The 20,623-nt window shown below is 44.5% G+C and overlaps 1 protein-coding gene across 1 annotated transcript in view; it reads right to left on the bottom strand.

The window, feature by feature from the left end:
* Nucleotides 1-20,623, bottom strand: part of RECQL4 (RecQ like helicase 4) — a 324,140-nt gene that overhangs the window by 289,835 nt on the left and 13,682 nt on the right. The window contains exon 3 of the mRNA XM_088463386.1: nucleotides 66-99. Within this exon, the coding sequence (XP_088319512.1) occupies nucleotides 66-99 (34 nt within the window). The remainder of the gene's footprint in view (nucleotides 1-65; nucleotides 100-20,623) is intronic.

Genomic DNA, 20,623 nt, shown 5'->3' with positions numbered 1-20,623 from the left:
TCCTGTCAGAAGTTAAGTTAAACGGGTAACAGTGCAGCTCGTGGCGCAGAGAGTCTGCTACTTACTCTGTGTCTCCTCGGAAGCACCATCCACATCCACCTGTTAGTGAGAAGAAAGAAATTAAAATGCACAGAAGCCGCCATCATTTGGAAAATATTTATTCTGACATTTATATAATGTATTAATATAACTCAACATTAGACCAAACAACAAAATTGCATTTCACGGAAATAAAAGAAAAACCCAACCAACCTCTCACCTGCTCCTCTTCCTCACCTGCTCCCCACCCCTCTTCCCTCACCTGCTCCTCTTCCTCACCTGCTCCCCACCCCTGCTCCCCTGCTCCCCACCCCTCTTCCTCACCTGCTCCCCACCCCTCTTCCTCACCTGCTCCTCTTCCTCACCTGCTCCCCACCTGCTCCCCACCCCAGCTCCTCTTCCTCACCTGCTCCCCACCTGCTCCCCACCTGCTCCCCACCCCAGCTCCTCTTCCTCACCTGCTCCCCACCCCTCTTCCCTCACCTGCTCCTCTTACTCACCTGCTCCCCACCCCTGCTCCTCTTCCTCACCTGCTCCCCTGCTCCCCACCCCTCTTCCCTCACCTGCTCCTCTTCCTCACCTGCTCCCCACCCCTGCTCCTCTTCCTCACCTGCTCCCCTGCTCCCCACCCCTCTTCCCTCACCTGCTCCTCTTCCTCACCTGCTCCCCACCCCTGCTACTCTTCCTCACCCGCTCCCCAGCCCGCAATACCTGCTCCTCTTCCCTCACCCCCTGCTCCTCGGTATCCGGTTTTTAGGTCTACATTGTCTAGATGTACAGTGTTTAGGTAGACAATGGAAGATAGACAGGGTCTGAAGGTCAACACACTAAAGGTCGAATGGTGACAAGGTCAACAGGTATAAATCTCGACCGGGTCATTAGGTCGACACTCATAGTCGACATGCAAATAGTCGACACAGGTAGACACTCAGTCGAGGCAAGTGGCCAACACTCAGTCAACATTCAATGGTCAACGTTCGTATAGTCGACATGCGAATGGTCGACACTCAAATAGTAGACATGAAAATGGTTGGTATATAAACAGTAAAGCAGCGCTAAAAAAATATGTATAATGATTAAATTATTTAATAGACATACATTAAAATAGACATACATTAAAACATGATTGATAACACTAATCACGTTGAATTCAACAATTATGGAGCAATAAAAATGAAAATTAGCATAAACCGTAATGGATGAGCAATGAATAAGCGTTAAGCCTCTACCAACAATTAGTATAGTATGCGCCTGTTCCTATATACGCCTGGGGTGGGGACTTTGGCGCGAACCTGGTCCTCTATGGCCGATACATTGATGATCTTTTTATTATTTGGAAAGGGGATCACATTTCTGCACAGAATTTTGTCACTTCTCTTAACCTTAATACATATATAATTTAAAATGTACATATACTTATAAGAATCAAATAAATTTCTTGGATTTGACCCTAGAAATAATAAAATATGCACATCAAACTACTGAAAAGAGGTAGGAAGGGACGCATATTTACCCTATAAGAGTGCTCATTATTTCCCATGGAAGAAAAATATTCCGAAGGGACAATTACTTTGTTTGAAACAAAGAATTGTTCAGAACAAGAGACTTGAAAAACAAGCAATTGACATGATGGGTTCCTTCCTCCAACGAGAATATCCAGATAATATTGTGCAAAAAGCTTTTGAAGAAGTTAAAACATTGGATAGAAATGAAATTTTAAAAAACAAACCAAAGGCATTAGACTTGGGGAAGAAGAATAACGATAGGGAAGTGGCATTCATATCCACGTATAATAACCATCACTATGAAGTTAAAAACATTATACGAAGAAATTATGGCATCTTAAGACAAGATCATTTACTAAAGAAATGTATTCCAGAAAAACCTCTCATTATATTTAAGAAAAACAAATCCCTCAAAACTCTCCTAGCCCAGAGTTTTCTAAAACCTATAGAACAAATAAAGAAGGATAATAAATGTATCTCTTGGTTACAACCAAAACTAAATGGTTTCTATAAACGCGGGGCAAATAAGTGTCTAACATGTAATCATGTATTAAATAAAACTAATTTTTTTTTAGAACTGAAGCTGAAAAGAAGATCTAGAATATTAAAAGCTTCATTAACTGCAATACCAGTTATGTTATATACATGATCTCTTGTGACTGCGATTAGAAATATATTGGGAGAACAACAAGAGCAGAATAAGATTCCTAGAACATCGCAGAAATATTACAGTCACAGTGTATCCAGACACTTCTGTGATTGTCATAATGGAGATCCAAGTGGTCTTAAACTGGTAGGAATTGAGTATATTCCATCAACTAAACGAGGGGGTGACGGATATAGAAATTTATGTAAAATGTCTTCTGGATGTTCCAAATGAATTCTATCTATCCAGAGGGACTTAGCGAAGCAGTAGAACTAAACATGGTTATTTGAGAGATGCCCTGTGATCCCATAAGAACATCCTACTGTCTCCCCAATCTGTTTATATGTGTATAAGTATGCATACACATGTCCCCAATCTGTTTATATGTGTATAAGTATGCATACACAGGTCCCCAATCTGTTTATAGGTGTATAAGTATGCATAGACATGTTCCTAATCTGTTTATAGGTGTATAAGTATGCATAGACATGTTCCCAATCTGTTTATATGTGTATAAGTATGCATACACAGGTCCCCAATCTGTTTATATGTGTATAAGTATGCATACACATGTCCCCAATCTGTTTATATGTGTATAAGTATGCATAGACATGAACAGATTGGGCACATATGTGTATAAGTATGCATACACAGGTCCCCAATCTGTTTATATGTGTATAAGTATGCATACACATGTCCCCAATCTGTTTATATGTGTATAAGTATGCATAGACATGAACAGATTGGGCACATATGTGTATAAGTATGCATAGACATGTTCCCAATCTGTTTATAGGTGTATAAGTATGCATAGACATGTTCCCAATCTGTTTATATGTGTATAAGTATGCATACACAGGTCCCCAATCTGTTTATATGTGTATAAGTATGCATACACATGTCCCCAATCTGTTTATAGGTGTATAAGTATGCATACACATGTCCCCAATCTGTTTATAGGTGTATAAGTATGCATACACATGTCCCCAATCTGTTTATAGGTGTATAAGTATGCATACACAGGTCCCCAATCTGTTTATAGGTGTATAAGTATGCATACACAGGTCCCCAATCTGTTTATAGGTGTATAAGTATGCATACACAGGTCCCCAATCTGTTTATAGGTGTATAAGTATGCATACACAGGTCCCCAATCTGTTTATATGTGTATAAGTATGCATACACATGTCCCCAATCTGTTTATAGGTGTATAAGTATGCATACACATGTCCCCAATCTGTTTATAGGTGTATAAGTATGCATACACAGGTCCCCAATCTGTTTATATGTGTATAAGTATGCATACACATGTCCCCAATCTGTTTATAGGTGTATAAGTATGCATACACAGGTCCCCAATCTGTTTATAGGTGTATAAGTATGCATACACATGTCCCCAATCTGTTTATAGGTGTATAAGTATGCATACACAGGTCCCCAATCTGTTTATAGGTGTATAAGTATGCATACACAGGTCCCCAATCTGTTTATATGTGTATAAGTATGCATACACATGTCCCCAATCTGTTTATAGGTGTATAAGTATGCATACACATGTCCCCAATCTGTTTATAGGTGTATAAGTATGCATACACAGGTCCCCAATCTGTTTATATGTGTATAAGTATGCATACACATGTCCCCAATCTGTTTATATGTGTATAAGTATGCATAGACATGAACAGATTGGGCACATATGTGTATAAGTATGCATAGACATGTCCCCAATCTGTTTATAGGTGTATAAGTATGCATAGACATGTCCCCAATCTGTTTATATGTGTATAAGTATGCATACACAGGTCCCCAATCTGTTTATATGTGTATAAGTATGCATACACATGTCCCCAATCTGTTTATAGGTGTATAAGTATGCATACACATGTCCCCAATCTGTTTATAGGTGTATAAGTATGCATACACATGTCCCCAATCTGTTTATAGGTGTATAAGTATGCATACACATGTCCCCAATCTGTTTATAGGTGTATAAGTATGCATACACAGGTCCCCAATCTGTTTATATGTGTATAAGTATGCATACACATGTCCCCAATCTGTTTATATGTGTATAAGTATGCATAGACATGAACAGATTGGGCACATATGTGTATAAGTATGCATAGACATGTCCCCAATCTGTTTATAGGTGTATAAGTATGCATAGACATGTCCCCAATCTGTTTATATGTGTATAAGTATGCATACACAGGTCCCCAATCTGTTTATATGTGTATAAGTATGCATACACATGTCCCCAATCTGTTTATAGGTGTATAAGTATGCATACACATGTCCCCAATCTGTTTATAGGTGTATAAGTATGCATACACATGTCCCCAATCTGTTTATAGGTGTATAAGTATGCATACACATGTCCCCAATCTGTTTATAGGTGTATAAGTATGCATACACAGGTCCCCAATCTGTTTATAGGTGTATAAGTATGCATACACATGTCCCCAATCTGTTTATAGGTGTATAAGTATGCATACACAGGTCCCCAATCTGTTTATATGTGTATAAGTATGCATACACATGTCCCCAATCTGTTTATAGGTGTATAAGTATGCATACACATGTCCCCAATCTGTTTATAGGTGTATAAGTATGCATACACATGTCCCCAATCTGTTTATATGTGTATAAGTATGCATAGACATGAACAGATTGGGCACATATGTGTATAAGTATGCATAGACATGTCCCCAATCTGTTTATAGGTGTATAAGTATGCATAGACATGTCCCCAATCTGTTTATATGTGTATAAGTATGCATACACAGGTCCCCAATCTGTTTATATGTGTATAAGTATGCATACACATGTCCCCAATCTGTTTATAGGTGTATAAGTATGCATACACATGTCCCCAATCTGTTTATAGGTGTATAAGTATGCATACACATGTCCCCAATCTGTTTATAGGTGTATAAGTATGCATACACATGTCCCCAATCTGTTTATAGGTGTATAAGTATGCATACACAGGTCCCCAATCTGTTTATAGGTGTATAAGTATGCATACACATGTCCCCAATCTGTTTATAGGTGTATAAGTATGCATACACAGGTCCCCAATCTGTTTATATGTGTATAAGTATGCATACACATGTCCCCAATCTGTTTATAGGTGTATAAGTATGCATAGACATGTCCCCAATCTGTTTATATGTGTATAAGTATGCATACACATGTCCCCAATCTGTTTATAGGTGTATAAGTATGCATACACAGGTCCCCAATCTGTTTATAGGTGTATAAGTATGCATACACATGTCCCCAATCTGTTTATAGGTGTATAAGTATGCATACACAGGTCCCCAATCTGTTTATAGGTATATAAGTATGCATACACAGGTCCCCAATCTGTTTATATGTGTATAAGTATGCATACACATGTCCCCAATCTGTTTATAGGTGTATAAGTATGCATACACATGTCCCCAATCTGTTTATAGGTGTATAAGTATGCATGCACATGTCCCCAATCTGTTTATAGGTGTATAAGTATGCATGCACATGTCCCCAATCTGTTTTTATATGTGTATAAGTATGCATACACATGAACAGATTGGGCACATATGTGTATAAGTATGCATAGACATGTCCCCAATCTGTTTATAGGTGTATAAGTATGCATACACGGGTCCCCAATCTGTTTATAGGTGTATAAGTATGCATACACGGGTCCCCAATCTGTTTATAGGTGTATAAGTATGCATACACATGTCCCCAATCTGTTTATAGGTGTATAAGTATGCATACACAGGTCCCCAATCTGTTTATATGTGTATAAGTATGCATACACAGGTCCCCAATCTGTTTATATGTGTATAAGTATGCATACACAGGTCCCCAATCTGTTTATATGTGTATAAGTATGCATACACAGGTCCCCAATCTGTTTATATGTGTATAAGTATGCATACACAGGTCCCCAATCTGTTTATATGTGTATAAGTATGCATACACAGGTCCCCAATCTGTTTATATGTGTATAAGTATGCATACACAGGTCCCCAATCTGTTTATATGTGTATAAGTATGCATACACATGTCCCCAATCTGTTTATATGTGTATAAGTATGCATACACATGTCCCCAATCTGTTTATATGTGTATAAGTATGCATACACATGTCCCCAATCTGTTTATATGTGTATAAGTATGCATACACATGTCCCCAATCTGTTTATATGTGTATAAGTATGCATACACAGGTCCCCAATCTGTTTATATGTGTATAAGTATGCATACACATCTTCCTATGCCGGTCACCATTTTTTGTAGTTACAGAATTATTTACAACACTAGAATAACAAATAACTTTACATGAGGATAAGGTTAGAAGAGAAAGAGGAATATGATGAAGATCATGATAATAATACAGGTTGTTTATAGTAGTTTACAGTTGTCTTTTTGGTATGTATGTAGAATATAATTGGGGTTGAATTAGTACCCATTGTTATATATATATATATATATATATATATATATATATATATATATATATATATATATATATATATATATATATATATATATTATATACACACATAGTGTTCCCTCTAGCTCCGGCGGCAGGCAGGGCGCCGGAGCTAGAGAGGGCAATGTTGTGCACGCGCCAAAGGTGCGCGTGCGCCCGAAAAGGGGGCGTGGTTACAAAAAGGGGGCGTGTCTATAAGACGCGTCCCCTTTCGTCATACTTGGGGGCGTGCCCGGCGCTTACGGACATGCCGGGCAGCCCCCAAGCACTGCAGAAAGGGAGAATAGACGCCGGGTGCATGCGCCCGGTGTCTATTCTCCGGCGGTGACCGGGTCACCGCATGTTTGTCTACCCGCGGGACACTGCGTCCCGCGGGTGAGAACGGCTCCCGCAGGCTGTTAGGGCAGGGTGCTTTTTGCCCTCCAGAAGGAGGGCAGGGCGACGCGCCCCGCTAAAACAGCCTAGCGGGAACACCACACACACACACACACACATAAAATTGGTTATGCTGGGCATACACGGCCAGATAAAATGTCTGTCAGACCGACAGACATTTTATCTGGCATCCTGCCAGCCGCAGATGTCGCCGGCATATGCTGAGATTTCTCTCACAGTGTATCAGCCCGACATCCGCGCTCCGCCCCCGAGGGAGGAGACATTTCCCTGTTCCTTCCCTCTCACATCCGCGCTCCGCCCCCGGGGGAGGAGACATTTCCCTGTTCCTTCCCTCTCACATCCGCGCTCCGCCCCCGGGGGAGGAGACATTTCCCTGTTCCTTCCCTCTCACATCCGCGCTCCGCCCCCGGGGGAGGAGACATTTCCCTGTTCCTTTCCTCTCACATCCGCGCTCCGCCCCCGGGGGAGGAGACATTTCCCTGTTCCTTCCCTCTCACATCCGCGCTCCGCCCCCGGGGGAGGAGACATTTCCCTGTTCCTTCCCTCACATCGCGCTCCGCCCCACAGGGGAGGAGACATTTCCCTGTTCCTTCCCTCACATCCGCGCTCCGCCCCACGGGGGAGGAGACATTTCCCTGTTCCTTCCCTCTCACATCCGCACTCCGCCCCCGGGGGAGGAGATTCCCTGTTCCAGGAAATGTCTGTCTGTCGGCTGCGCTGGGCATACACTGCCCGATGCGGCCGACAGTTTACCGGGTAAATATCGCATCGGACGGGCATGCTGGACAATCCTGCATGCCCGACCGAGCAATATTTATGTAGCACACATGCTACAATTATCCGGGCGATCCGCCGATATCAGGCGGATCGCCCCGATAATTGTAGCGTGTATGGCCAGCATAAGATACATGGTGCATCTCTTAAGTTTATTTATTTATATAGATGTTACGATAAATTCCGATGTTGAGATAGTAATGGGTTATACAACAACCCTAAGTATTGAGTTTATCTAGTTGATGCTATCTTGGAGTATCAACATAAAGCTTTTTGACATATTGACAATTTTACTAGCATGACATTATGGTCAAATTTACAAGATTGAAACACCAATTGCATTTTCAGCGCGATATTAAGTCTAGTTTTTACGATCCTTTTATATGTCAATTATAACAATATATACCTATTTAGCCTATATTATGTTTTTATTACTAGTATAGGTTAAGATAAGGTTGTTGTAATTAATATTGTTATGTAAATACAAAAACAATATTCATAAATATTAGGGATAGTGAACGGATACATAAACTACAAATCCCAGGATTCCTTGATCAATTTAACCAGTGTTTGAGTCCGATCATGTGATTGATTTCACGTGATTTGATCATGTGGCTAATACCACGTGACCGGAACAATATTATCTTAAATCCATGCGGATGCAAAGTAAAGGCCGGTTGTCATGTGATGTATGTGATGCATCGCATGTCACGTGATTATTAGGACGTGTCATTGACACGGGTTTCCGCTATCTAATCAGATGGCGGAAAGATGAAATCCCTTAGCAACGTATTGATGCAAATCTTCAGAAGGACCCACTCCGGAAAACACGTGAGGTTTATTGACATCACTTGACCGGAGCGGGTTCCGTAGAAAGAAGAAGAGGTAAGAACACGTTCTAAGCTTAATGGAACATTAAAAATAAAGTTATTTTAGATAATTAAGTATAATATGTATATAGGTCTGCCTCTGAATTTGTTTGGTACAGTTGTTTTTTTTAACTATATGAGCTGATTAATTGATTAATTGGAATCATGTGTATTTGAGCAACTGATTGAAAGGGTATAAAAAAGACCTTCCAGGACATTACAGCTTTACCTTTGAAAAAGCTGCTACAGGGGCAGCGAAACGCGTCAGTTGCCTGCCTCTATCCAACAAGTGTTCTTACTGACATTATATACAAGCCTGGACCAGCTTCCTGAAATTTTTTGGAACTACATTTGGGACATATCCTGTGTTTACATCTTGGATCCAACCAACTAATCCACATCATGAACTTTTGAGGGTTCCGAGTGCAGCGTATGGATAATATGCCAATAGTACCATCCCTCTATTGGTGATAGGACTTGGTAAATATCGCAGGAATTATTTACCCATTATATTTCATCACTATTGAGACTGTCAAAATCTGGTACCTACCATCTGGAGGCGTATATAGGAACAGGCGCATACTATACTAATTGTTGGAAGAGCTTAACGCTTATTCATTGCCCATCCATTACGGTTTATGCTAATTTTAATTTTTATTGCTCATAATTGTTGAATTCAATGTGATCAGTGTTATCAATCATGTTTTAATGTATGTCTATTAAATAATCTTAATCATTATACATATTTTTTAGCGCTGCTTTACGGTTTATATGTGTACACTATTTGAGGGTCTGACGAACCTCTTTTCTCAAGCAGCGGCTTAGTTAAACAGACCATATCAATGCCTGTATAAACTATTTATATGAAAATGGTTGGCGCATGTTTGTTTTTTTGTCCTAACCTTTATTCCTAACCCTCCTCTTGGTGCCTAACCCGAAGTGCCTAACCCTAACCGTCGGGGTAAGTGCCTAACCATCGTTTAGGTTTAGTGCAATTATGTTAGCACAGCTGTAAATGGGTTTGCTCGTTCGAGAAGCTATAAAACTGGCCTTCCTTTGAGTATCTGGAGCATCACATTTGTGGGTTCGATTATACTCTCCAAATGGCCAGAAAAAGAGAACTTTCATGTGAAACTCGACAGTCCATACTTGTTCTTAGAAATTAAAGCTATTCCATGCGAGAGATTGCCAAGAAACTGAACATTTCCTAGAACGGTGTGTACTACTCCCCTCAGAGAACAGCACAAACAGGCTCTAACCAGAGTAGAAAGAGAAGTGGGAGGCCCCGATGCACAACTGTGCAAGAAGACAAGTACATTAGAGTCTCTAGTTTGAGAAATAGACACCTCACAAGTCCTCAATTGTCAGCTTAATTAAATGGTACCCTCAAAACGCCTGTGTCTTCGTCTACAGTGAAGAGGCGACTCCGGGATGCTAGCCTTCTAGGCAGATTGGCAAAGAAAAAGCCATATCTGAGACTGGTGTTGAAGCCGGATAATTGGCTGAGACAGCATCTGTTAAAATGAAAATCTGCACGACGCCATTTTGCGAAAGGCCGCACAATGCCATTTTAGAGAAACCCACAATATCAGTACATACGGCGATGCTATTATTTAGAGTCATGCGATTCCCACGCAATAGAACAATGTTAAAAGTCCTCATTATATAAATACATACATTTACTAAAACATATATGAACACCCCTGCAAAACACGTACCACGGTGTACTTCACAAACATGTAGACGCACAACGCTAACTATCGTCTTTTCTTAATATACTTATACTTAAACATTGCACACTTACACAGAAAGGTTCCCCAGCATTAAGGTTAATATTCAACGTTTTATTCATTATTATGTAATAAAGAGACTGTATTTATGATCTCAGGTTTAGTACATGATAAGCAGATCGTGTTTGGTGCCATTCTGAACCACTGTGTCTTTGCAGATTTCCGGTTCCATCGGCGAGGAAATTGCAACATGCGTCTGCAAATTATGGATCATAGAGAGATAGGCATTGAAATGTACTCTGCAAATGTAATGTAATTAGCCAGTTTAGACTTGTTCTTCGGTGGGAAAACGAACACAAAGAAGCTGTTGGAGGCTGAACTATTACAATACAAACTGACCTATGAACTGCATCGTAACAGGAGAACCAGGAAGAAGAACCAATGTGATTATGCCAACTTGATCTATTGTATTGCATATCTCTGTAAGGGTATATATGCAAGCTCTCTGAATCGGTTAGCTAGTCATCATTTTCTTGCTATTGACGGAGGCTTCATCTTTGAAGACGGAAATCTGGATCCAGAGCGCATGCGTATGTATTTGACTGTACCTAGTGATTGTATAATCTGTTTGCGCCAATTGTATTTAGATCACAGCTTGTAACTATCTGCTTTTTGGTGAATATCTTTTTGTGCTTCGGAACCAAAATCAGTCTGGAAAGCAATTATTTCTTGTGTGACTTAACGCTAAATAGCGACACTTAGGGTGTATAGATAGGTAGGAATTCATACTGGCTAACAAAAGGAAAAGATTAATATGGGCAAAAGAACACAGACATTGGACAGAGGAAGATTGGAAAAAAGTATTATGGACAGATGAATCGAAGTTTGAGGTGTTTGGATCACACAGAAGAACATTTGTGAGACGCAGAACAAGTGAAAAGATGCTGGAAGAGTGCCTGACGCCATCTGTTAAGCATGGTGGAGGTAATGTGATGGTCTGGGGCTGCTTTGGTGCTGGTAAAGTGAGAGATTTGTACAAGGTAAAAGGGATTTTGAATAAGGAAGGCTATCACTCCATTTTGCAACGCCATGCCATACCCCATGTACAGCGCTTGATTGGAGCCAATTTCAACCTCCAGTAGGGCAGTGACCTAAAGCACACCTCCAAATTATGCAAGAACTATGTAGGGAAGAAGCAGGCAGCCGGTATTCTGTCTGTAATGGAGTGGCCAGCGCAGTCACCAGATCTCAACCCCATTGAGCTGTTGTGGGAGCAGCCTGATCGTATGGTACGTAAGAAATGCCCATCAAACCAATCCAACTTGTGGGAGGTGCTTCAGGAAGAGTGGGGTGACATTTCTTCAGATTACCTCAACAAATTAACAGCTAGAATGCCAAAGGTCTGCAATGCTGTAATTGCTTTCGTCAAAGAATGCTCCTTTTGCAGCAAAGTTTGAACGACAAATTATTTCAAATAAAAATCATTATTTCTAACCCTGCCAATGTCTTGACTATATGTTCTATTCATTTTGCAAATCATATTGATAAATAAAAGTCAGTTTTCATGTAAAACACGAAATTGTCTGGGTGACCCCAAACTTTTGAAGTTAAGATGGTATGAAGAAAATTAACACATCTAAGAGTACATCAGCTAGTACATCCATATAGCACAGCGCGATATGCAGAGGTATCAGTATAATGTACCAGTCATACCCTACATAATACACCCCATATACTACCCTGTGCCCACATGGCACACCAACCATACAGCTATATACATCATAGTACACAGTGTGATATGCAGAGACCGGGACCAGTATAATGTACCAGTCATACCCCACATATTACACCCCATTTACTACCCTGTGCCCACCACATGGCACACCAACCATACAGCTATATAGATCATAGTACACAGTGTGATATGCAGAGGCCGGGACCAGTATAATGTACCAATCATACCCAACATATTACACCCCATATACTACCGTGTGCCCACCACATGGCACACCAACCATACAGCTATATACATCATAGTACACAGTGTGATATGCAGAGGCCGGGACCAGTATAATGTACCAATCATACCCAACATATATTACACCCCATATACTACCGTGTGCCCACCACATGGCACACCAACCATACAGCTATATACATCATAGTACACAGTGTGATATGCAGAGGCCGGGACCAGTATAATGTACCAGTCATACCCCATATATTACACCCTGTGTAGGAATGTCATTTCCTCGATGGCTTTAGTCATTGTGTAACTTTGGAGAAACAGGTTGTCTTGCTTAGACTAGATATTAAGATTAGAACACACGTGAGAATAATTACTGTATGATAATCAGAACTGGTTTTCTTTTGATCTACCTTGAAGGTCAGACAATAGATCCCATTTGTTGATTACAAGAGGTTCACTTTGATGAAGTCATTTGTGTTAGTCCAAATATGCTAAGTCCTCATGGCAATTTAATATGCAGAAGTGCATCATCAAGTATTGACCTAAATTAGGATTCTACGTAACAATAGACTGAATGCGAATTTGGAAAATTTAACAAGGTGGTGTCTCAATAGAATGGAATAAAGGTATGTATGCTTCCATTAATGTATAGATCAAAGAGTATACACGTAGGATATGTCACCCTGAACATACCATGAGAAGAGCCCAGGCTCTATATATGAGTTACAGTAGGGAAGAGGGAGGTATGGTGAGTATAGGAGCAGGAGAGAGTGCAGGTAGAGGAGATTAGGCAGATATATATAGATGAGTTACAGTAGGGAAGAGGGAGGTATGGTGAGTATGGGAGCAGGAGAGAGTGCAGGTAGATGAGATTAGGGGTATATATATATATATATATATATATATATATTATATAATTTGAGATCAGGTAAGAACTTACCTTTGTTATCTCTACGAAGTCCATAGGGTTCCACAGGATACCTTGGGGTATAGGTGATGACGTCAGGCATCGGGCACCATAGAGTTAAGCTTTTCAGCCTCCCAGGATGCACTAGGGTCCCCCTCCTATACCCCGCCCCCGAGCCAAGGCATCTCAGTTACGTACCAAGCCAGAGGCCGGAGGAGGAGAAGGAAGAGAGAAAAAAAAGATCTGGACACACACAAGAATCACATTCTCACCAGAGGGAGACGGAAAACCAGTGACCAGAGCAAAGCCCATCTGCAGCACAGGTGCGACAGGGCGGGAGTCCTGTGGAACCCTATGGACTTCGTAGAAATAGAGATAACAAAGGTAAGTTCTTACCAGATCTCATTTTCTACTTCAGGGTCCATAGGGTATCCACAGGATACCTTGGGGATGTCCCAAAGCAGTATCCTTTAAGGGTGGGGACGCTCCTGTGCTGAAAGGAGAATCCGCCGCCCGAAGGCAGCATCATGAGAGGCAAAGGTGTCAAACGCATAATACCTCACGAAGGTATGGACAGAGGACCACGTAGCAGCCTTGCAGATCTGGACTGCAGAGGCACCACGTCGAGCTGCCCACGAAGGACCCACAGACCTAGTGGAATGAGCCTTCACAGAAGGAGGAACCGGCAGACATTCATGAAGATAAGCTTCTGAAATCGCCATACGGATCCAGGCTACCAAAGTTTGCTTTGAAGCAGGCCAACCCTTTTTACGGAAGCCATGGAGGACAAACAAGGCGTCCGACTTCCTAAACGAAGAAGTGCGGTCAACATAAGTCCTTAAGGCCCGCACAACATCCAAAGTGGCCTCACCCACTGAAAGACCAGGTGAGTTAAAAGCCGGTACAACTATTTCCTCGTTAACATGAAACGGAAACAATTTTGGGAAGAAATTTAGGACGAGTGCGCAGCACTGCCCTGTTCCCATGAAAAATCAAGAAACATGTCTGGCCGAAGCTATGGCCAGAAGGAAAACAGTCTTAGCTGTTAACCATTTAAGATCCACTGAGCCCAGTGGTTCAAACGGCGGTCCCTGGAGAGCCCTCAGGACCACAGCCAAATCCCAAGGCGCCACAGGTGGAACAAAGGGTGGCTGAATGCGTAGAACACCTTGCATAAAGGTGAGCACATCAGGGATTGTAGCAATCCTACGATGCAACCAGACAGACAGGGCAGAAACCTGCACCTTCAAAGAAGCAAGGCGAAGCCCATGGTCTAGTCCCGCTTGTAGGAAGGCTAGCACTCTAGACAGACGAAACTCCCGAGGTGCATAACCTCTCGGTCGACACCACTGGAAGAACGTATGCCACACGCGATGGTATATTCTCGGTTTCCGAGCTCTTAGCATGGTTCGCACTACAGAGCTGGAAAATCCCCTGGACCTCAACATGGCCGTCTCAACAGCCACGCCGTCAAAGACAGCCGAGTCAGGTCCGGGTGAAGACAAGGACCCTGTGACAGAAGGTCTGGTCCTAGCAGTAACCGCAGAGGACTGTCCACGGAGAACCAGTGCCGTCTGGGCCATGCGGGAGCTATCAACAGGAGCGTCCCTCCTTCCTGTTTGAATTTCCGGATTACCCGCGGAAGAAGGGAAAACGGAGGAAACAGATAAGCGAACCGGAACGTCCACCGGACGGACAGAGCATCCACCAGATACGCCTCTTCGTCTCTTGTGCGAGACCCGTACACCGGCAACTTGTTGTTGTGCCGGGACGCCATGAGGTCGATCTCTGGAAGACCCCACCTGTCCACCAGCAGTTGAAAAACGTCCGGGTGCAGGGACCATTCCCCCGGATGAACGTCATGGCGACTGAAAAAGTCCGCCTCCCAGTTTAGCACTCCTGGGATGAAGACTGCTGATATGGCCGGGAGATTGCGCTCCGCCCATACCAGGATTCGGGACACCTCTACGAGAGCCGCCTGACTTCGGGTTCCTCCTTGCCGATTTATATAGGCAACGGTGGTAGCGTTGTCCGACTGGACCTGCAATGGGTGACCTTGGAGAACCAGATGTGCCTGCCGGAGGGCATTGAACACCGCGCGGAGCTCCAGAATGTTTATTGGAAGCTCTGTTTCTGCCTGAGTCCACCTGCCCTGGAACAAGTGTGGCCCCGAGACTCCTCCCCAGCCCCGAAGACTGGCGTCCGTTGTTAACAGGACCCAATTCGCCACCCAGAACGGACGACCCTTGTTGAGATGGGTCGTCTGCAACCAGCAGGCTAGGGAACAGGCGAACCTCCGGAGTGAGCACCATCGTCTGGGACTTTAGACTCTGAGGCAGTCCATTCCACTTGGACAGAATCAGGTGCTACAGAGGTCTGAAGTGAAACTGGGCATATTCCACCATGTCGAATACCGACACCATGGAGCCCAATAACCTCATCGCCAAGTGCAGAGACACCCGGCGGCTCTGTAGACAACTGCGCACCCTCAACTGCAAGGCAGAGATCTTTTCCCCGTCACAAAGATCCTTTGCTGTCCGGAGTCCAATAAGGCTCCGAGGTGCAGAATCCGCTGAGACGGGATCAGGGTGGACTTCTGCCAGTTTATTAACCAGCCGTGCCGTTGCAGTACCACAATGGTCAGGTCCAAGTGGCGTAGAGGGAGCTCCGGAGATCCTGCCACTAGGAGAAGGTCGTCCAAGTACGGCAACATGCAGACTCCCTGCAGCCGCAGGGAAGCCGCCATGACCGCCATGACCTTGGTGAAAACACGTGGTGCTGTCGCCAGGCCAAAAGGTAACGCCCGTAACTGAAAGTGGTCGCTGAGGATTGCAAACCTGAGGAACTGCTGATGGCGCAAAAGAATAGGGACATGCAGGTAAGCGTCCTGTATGTCCAATGACACCATGTAGTCCCCAGGTTCCAGCACCAGAATGATAGACCGTAGGGTCTCCATCCGAAACTTTGGTACCCGCAAAGACTTGTTGAGAGCTTTGAGGTTGAGTATCGGACGAAACGACCCATTGGGTTTCTGCACCAAAAAGATTGGAATAGAAACCCTGGCCCTTCTGGGAGAATGGAACAGGCACTGTAACTCCAGCCTGGAGCATAGTGTGCAAGACCTTCCGCAGTTCCGTGGCTTTGTTCCGGTCTGATGGCAGACCCGTGGTGAAGAATCGAGACGGGGGTCTGTGCCGGAAGGAGAGAGCATACCCGTGGGAGACCACCTCCAGAACCCAAGTGTCTGTCGTGGTGACCGACCAACACCGGGCGAACTGCAGCAGGCGGCCTCCCACTTTGGGATCCCCCAAGGAAGGCCCGGACCGTCAGGCCGCAGGTTTGTCATCTAGCTTAGGGGCCGGACGTCTGGTACTCCAGGCCTGCTTCCGGGGCTTGGCCGATTTTTTGGGGCCAGCCTGTCGGGGAAAGGACTGTGCTTTAGGCCTACCCTGGGCCCTATAAGGCCGAAAGGACGATGTACCTGAACCGGAAGGAACTGCAGCAGACGGGAGACATGCCGATTTGGCTGCAGCCAGTGTGGCTACAATTTTGTCCAGGTCCGGACCAAATAGAACTTCTCCGTTAAAAGGCAACGCTTCCAAGCTTCCTTTTTGGAATCAGCGTCCACCTTCCAAGATCGCAACCATAAGGTGCGACAAGCAGCTACAGCTGCCGAAGAAATCAGAGATGCCAGGGTACTAATATCCAAGGCCGCTTCGTTGATACAAGTGGCCGAATCCCGGAGATTGCCGATCAACTCCATCTGTTCAGCCGAACAGTCGGAATCGAAGGACGCCTCCAACGTATCAGCCCAGCGCTCCATAGCTCTGGCAACCCAGCAAATGGCCATAGCTGGCCTAGCTGCCCCCCCCCCCGCAAGGGAACGGACTTTAGGCAGATCTCCACCTTGCGGTCCGTAGCATCCTTAAGGGAAGACATGGATGGCATGGGTAATGTGGCACTACGGACTAGGCGTGTCACATGAGAATCCACCTGTGGAGGGGATTCCCACTTAGAAAAATAAATTATCCGCGAACGGATAAGCCACCGCCAGGCGCCTCTGCGGCTGGTATCGTTTGCCAGGCTGTTTCCACGCCTCCTCTAAATGGTCCACCAACTGACCCGAAAGAGGAAACACTGTGGCGTCACCCTTAATATCCTTAAAAAAGGCATATTTAGATTTGGACACCGGAGGAACTTCGTCCTCAATCACCAAAGCTGTGCGGACTGCCCGAATAAGTCCTGGAATATACACCTTGGACCTAGCGTCCGACTCTTTAGTACGGAGAGATTCCTGGTCGGAAAGATCCAGAATCTCCCCATCAGACGTCACTTCGTCATCCTCATAAGGAGCAGACAGACGCCACCGGCCCCTTATGTGGCCGCAACACAGACTTCCCTTGTAACACATCCGACAAATGCTGTACAGAACTAGTCAGGGAATTAACCCACGCAGGCTCCTGAGAGACCTGGGGAGGAGAAATAGGGAGACTGTGGGGAACCATCAATTGTCTCGGGAAACCCTGCATGGGTGACGACACCACTGATTGCTGGGACAGTCCCATCTGTGAGAACGCGGGCTGCGGAGCTAACTGGCCCACCAAGGTTGTAAGCGCCTTAGCGAAACAAGCCCAGGGCGGCTCCTGTACCGGAGCTGTGACCGTAATTGGCCGCGCCAATAAAAAACACTGCCGGCATAGCCCCTCCGCGCTACCCTCCCCCCTCCGCTATAGGTACTTTACACGTAGTACACTGAAGCTGGAGAGGAAAGTCACTCTCAGACATGATGGTGGAAAGTATGTGACCCCTCTCACCAATACTTTTCGTATAGCGAGAGACCACCCTGCAGCACCGCACCGCAAGGGCTTCAGCAGAAAGAACAGGGACAGTGATAAGGCTGACAGTAAGAAATTAAAAGTACAGGCAGCAGCGCTAGCACAGTCACATACAATGCACAGAAAAACGAATTCCTGTACTATCAGCCCTGATACTCAACTACACAGACAGAGTCTGGTAGGACACAGCGCTCAATACACAGACCTGACCACAGCGGAGGAGAGGTATGCGGGGGGACCCAGACCACGATGCCTCCGATCATAGGCTCCAGCAGCGTTCACCATGCGTTCTGAAGATGGCCACCGAGGAGTATAGAGGAGGCTGGCCTGAGGGAGGAGCGCTGCTACAGGGCCAGTCGGCGTGTGCAGAGAGCTGTGTGCAGCGGGGGAGGCGCCGGCTGTGAGACAGGGAAGGCGCGCTCCCCTGGCATGCATTTAACCCCTGGGACGCCGCAGCGCTACCGCTCTGCCGCGGTCCGCTGTCCCAGGGGGGTAGTGGAAGCGCAGGTTAGTACCTGGCTCCACTCTGCAGCCAGTCCCCAGGGAGCCCCCTGCCTGGGAAATTAGGGCCATGTTCAGCAGGGTCCCACCGCAGAACCCTTGCTGCTTACCTGTAATCCCCCTTAAATCCGGCCATGGCCCAGAACATCTGGGGTCACCGCTAGCTGTGACCCCAGATGCTTACCAGCATCCCCGGAACGGTACCGGTGTTCTGGTAACGGCGGGGGTGTAGGGAAGACAGCATGGACGTCAGCACTGACTGTCCATGCTGTACTTCCAGATGTGCAGCCACAGCTGCAAAGAGGAAAACTTCAGGGGCTCTTCTAAGCCCCCCTCTAGCAGGTGCATCCGACTCCGGCCGGGCACCACACGAAACTGAGATGCCTTGGCTCGGGGGCGGGGTATAGGAGAGGGACCCTAGTGCTCCCTGGGAGGCTGAAAACTTAACTCTATGGTGCCCGATGCCTGACGTCATCACCTATACCCCAAGGTATCCTGTGGAACCCTATGGACCCTGAAGTACAAAAATATATATATACACACACACACACACACACACACACACACACACACACATATATATACACATATACATACACACGTTACAGTAGGGAAGAGGGAGGTATGGTGAGTACTGGAGCAGGAGAGAGTGCAGGTAGAGGAGATTAGGGGTATATATATATAGATGAGTTACAGTAGGGAAGAGGGAGGTATGGTGAGTAGAGGAGCAGGAGAGAGTGCAGGTAGAGGAGATTAGGGATATATATATATAGATGAGTTACAGTAGGGAAGAGGACGGTATGGTGAGTAGAGGAGCAGGAGAGAGTGCAGGTAGAGGAGATTTATATATATATATATATATATATATAGATGAGTTACAGTAGGGAAGAGGACGGTATGGTGAGTATAGGAGCAGTAGAGAGTGCAGGTAGAGGAGATTAGGGAGATATCTATATATATATATATAGATGAGTTACAGTAGGGAAGAGGACGGTATGGTGAGTATAGGAGCAGTAGAGAGTGCAGGTAGAGGAGATTAGGGAGATATATATATATATATATATATATATATATATATATAGATGAGTTACAGTAGGGAAGAGGACGGTATGGTGAGTATAGGAGCAGTAGAGAGTGCAGGTAGAGGAGATTAGGGAGATATATATATAGATGAGTTACAGTAGGGAAGAGGGAGGTATGGTGAGTAGAGGAGCAGGAGAGAGTGCAGGTAGGAGATTAGGGATATATATATATATATATATATATATATATATATATATATATATATATATATATATAGATGAGTTACAGTAGGGAAGAGGGAGGTATGGTGAGTAGAGGAGCAGGAGAGAGTGCAGGTAGAGGAGATTAGGGATAGAGATATATATATATATATATATATATATATATGACATACAGTAGGGAAGAGGACGGTATGGTGAGTAGAGGAGCAGGAGAGAGTGCAGGTAGAGGAGATTTATATATATATATATAGATGAGTTACAGTAGGGAAGAGGACGGTATGGTGAGTATAGGAGCAGTAGAGAGTGCAGGTAGAGGAGATTAGGGAGATATATATATAGATGAGTTACAGTAGGGAAGAGGGAGGTATGGTGAGTAGAGGAGCAGGAGAGAGTGCAGGTAGAGGAGATTAGGGATATATATATATATATAGATGACATACAGTAGGGAAGAGGACGGTATGGTGAGTATAGGAGCAGTAGAGAGTGCAGGTAGAGGAGATTTATATATATAGATGAGTTACAGTAGGGAAGAGGACGGTATGGTGAGTATAGGAGCAGTAGAGAGTGCAGGTAGAGGAGATTAGGGAGATATATATATATAGATGAGTTACAGTAGGGAAGAGGGAGGTATGGTGAGTAGAGGAGCAGGAGAGAGTGCAGGTAGAGGAGATTAGGGATATATATATAGATGAGTTACAGTAGGGAAGAGGGAGGTATGG

The sequence above is a fragment of the Taudactylus pleione genome, unplaced genomic scaffold, assembly GCF_031769625.1.
Source record: "Taudactylus pleione unplaced genomic scaffold, aTauple2 ptg001351l, whole genome shotgun sequence".
In the NCBI taxonomy this organism is placed as follows: domain Eukaryota; kingdom Metazoa; phylum Chordata; class Amphibia; order Anura; family Myobatrachidae; genus Taudactylus; species Taudactylus pleione.
This window is presented reverse-complemented; position numbering and strand designations above follow the sequence as displayed.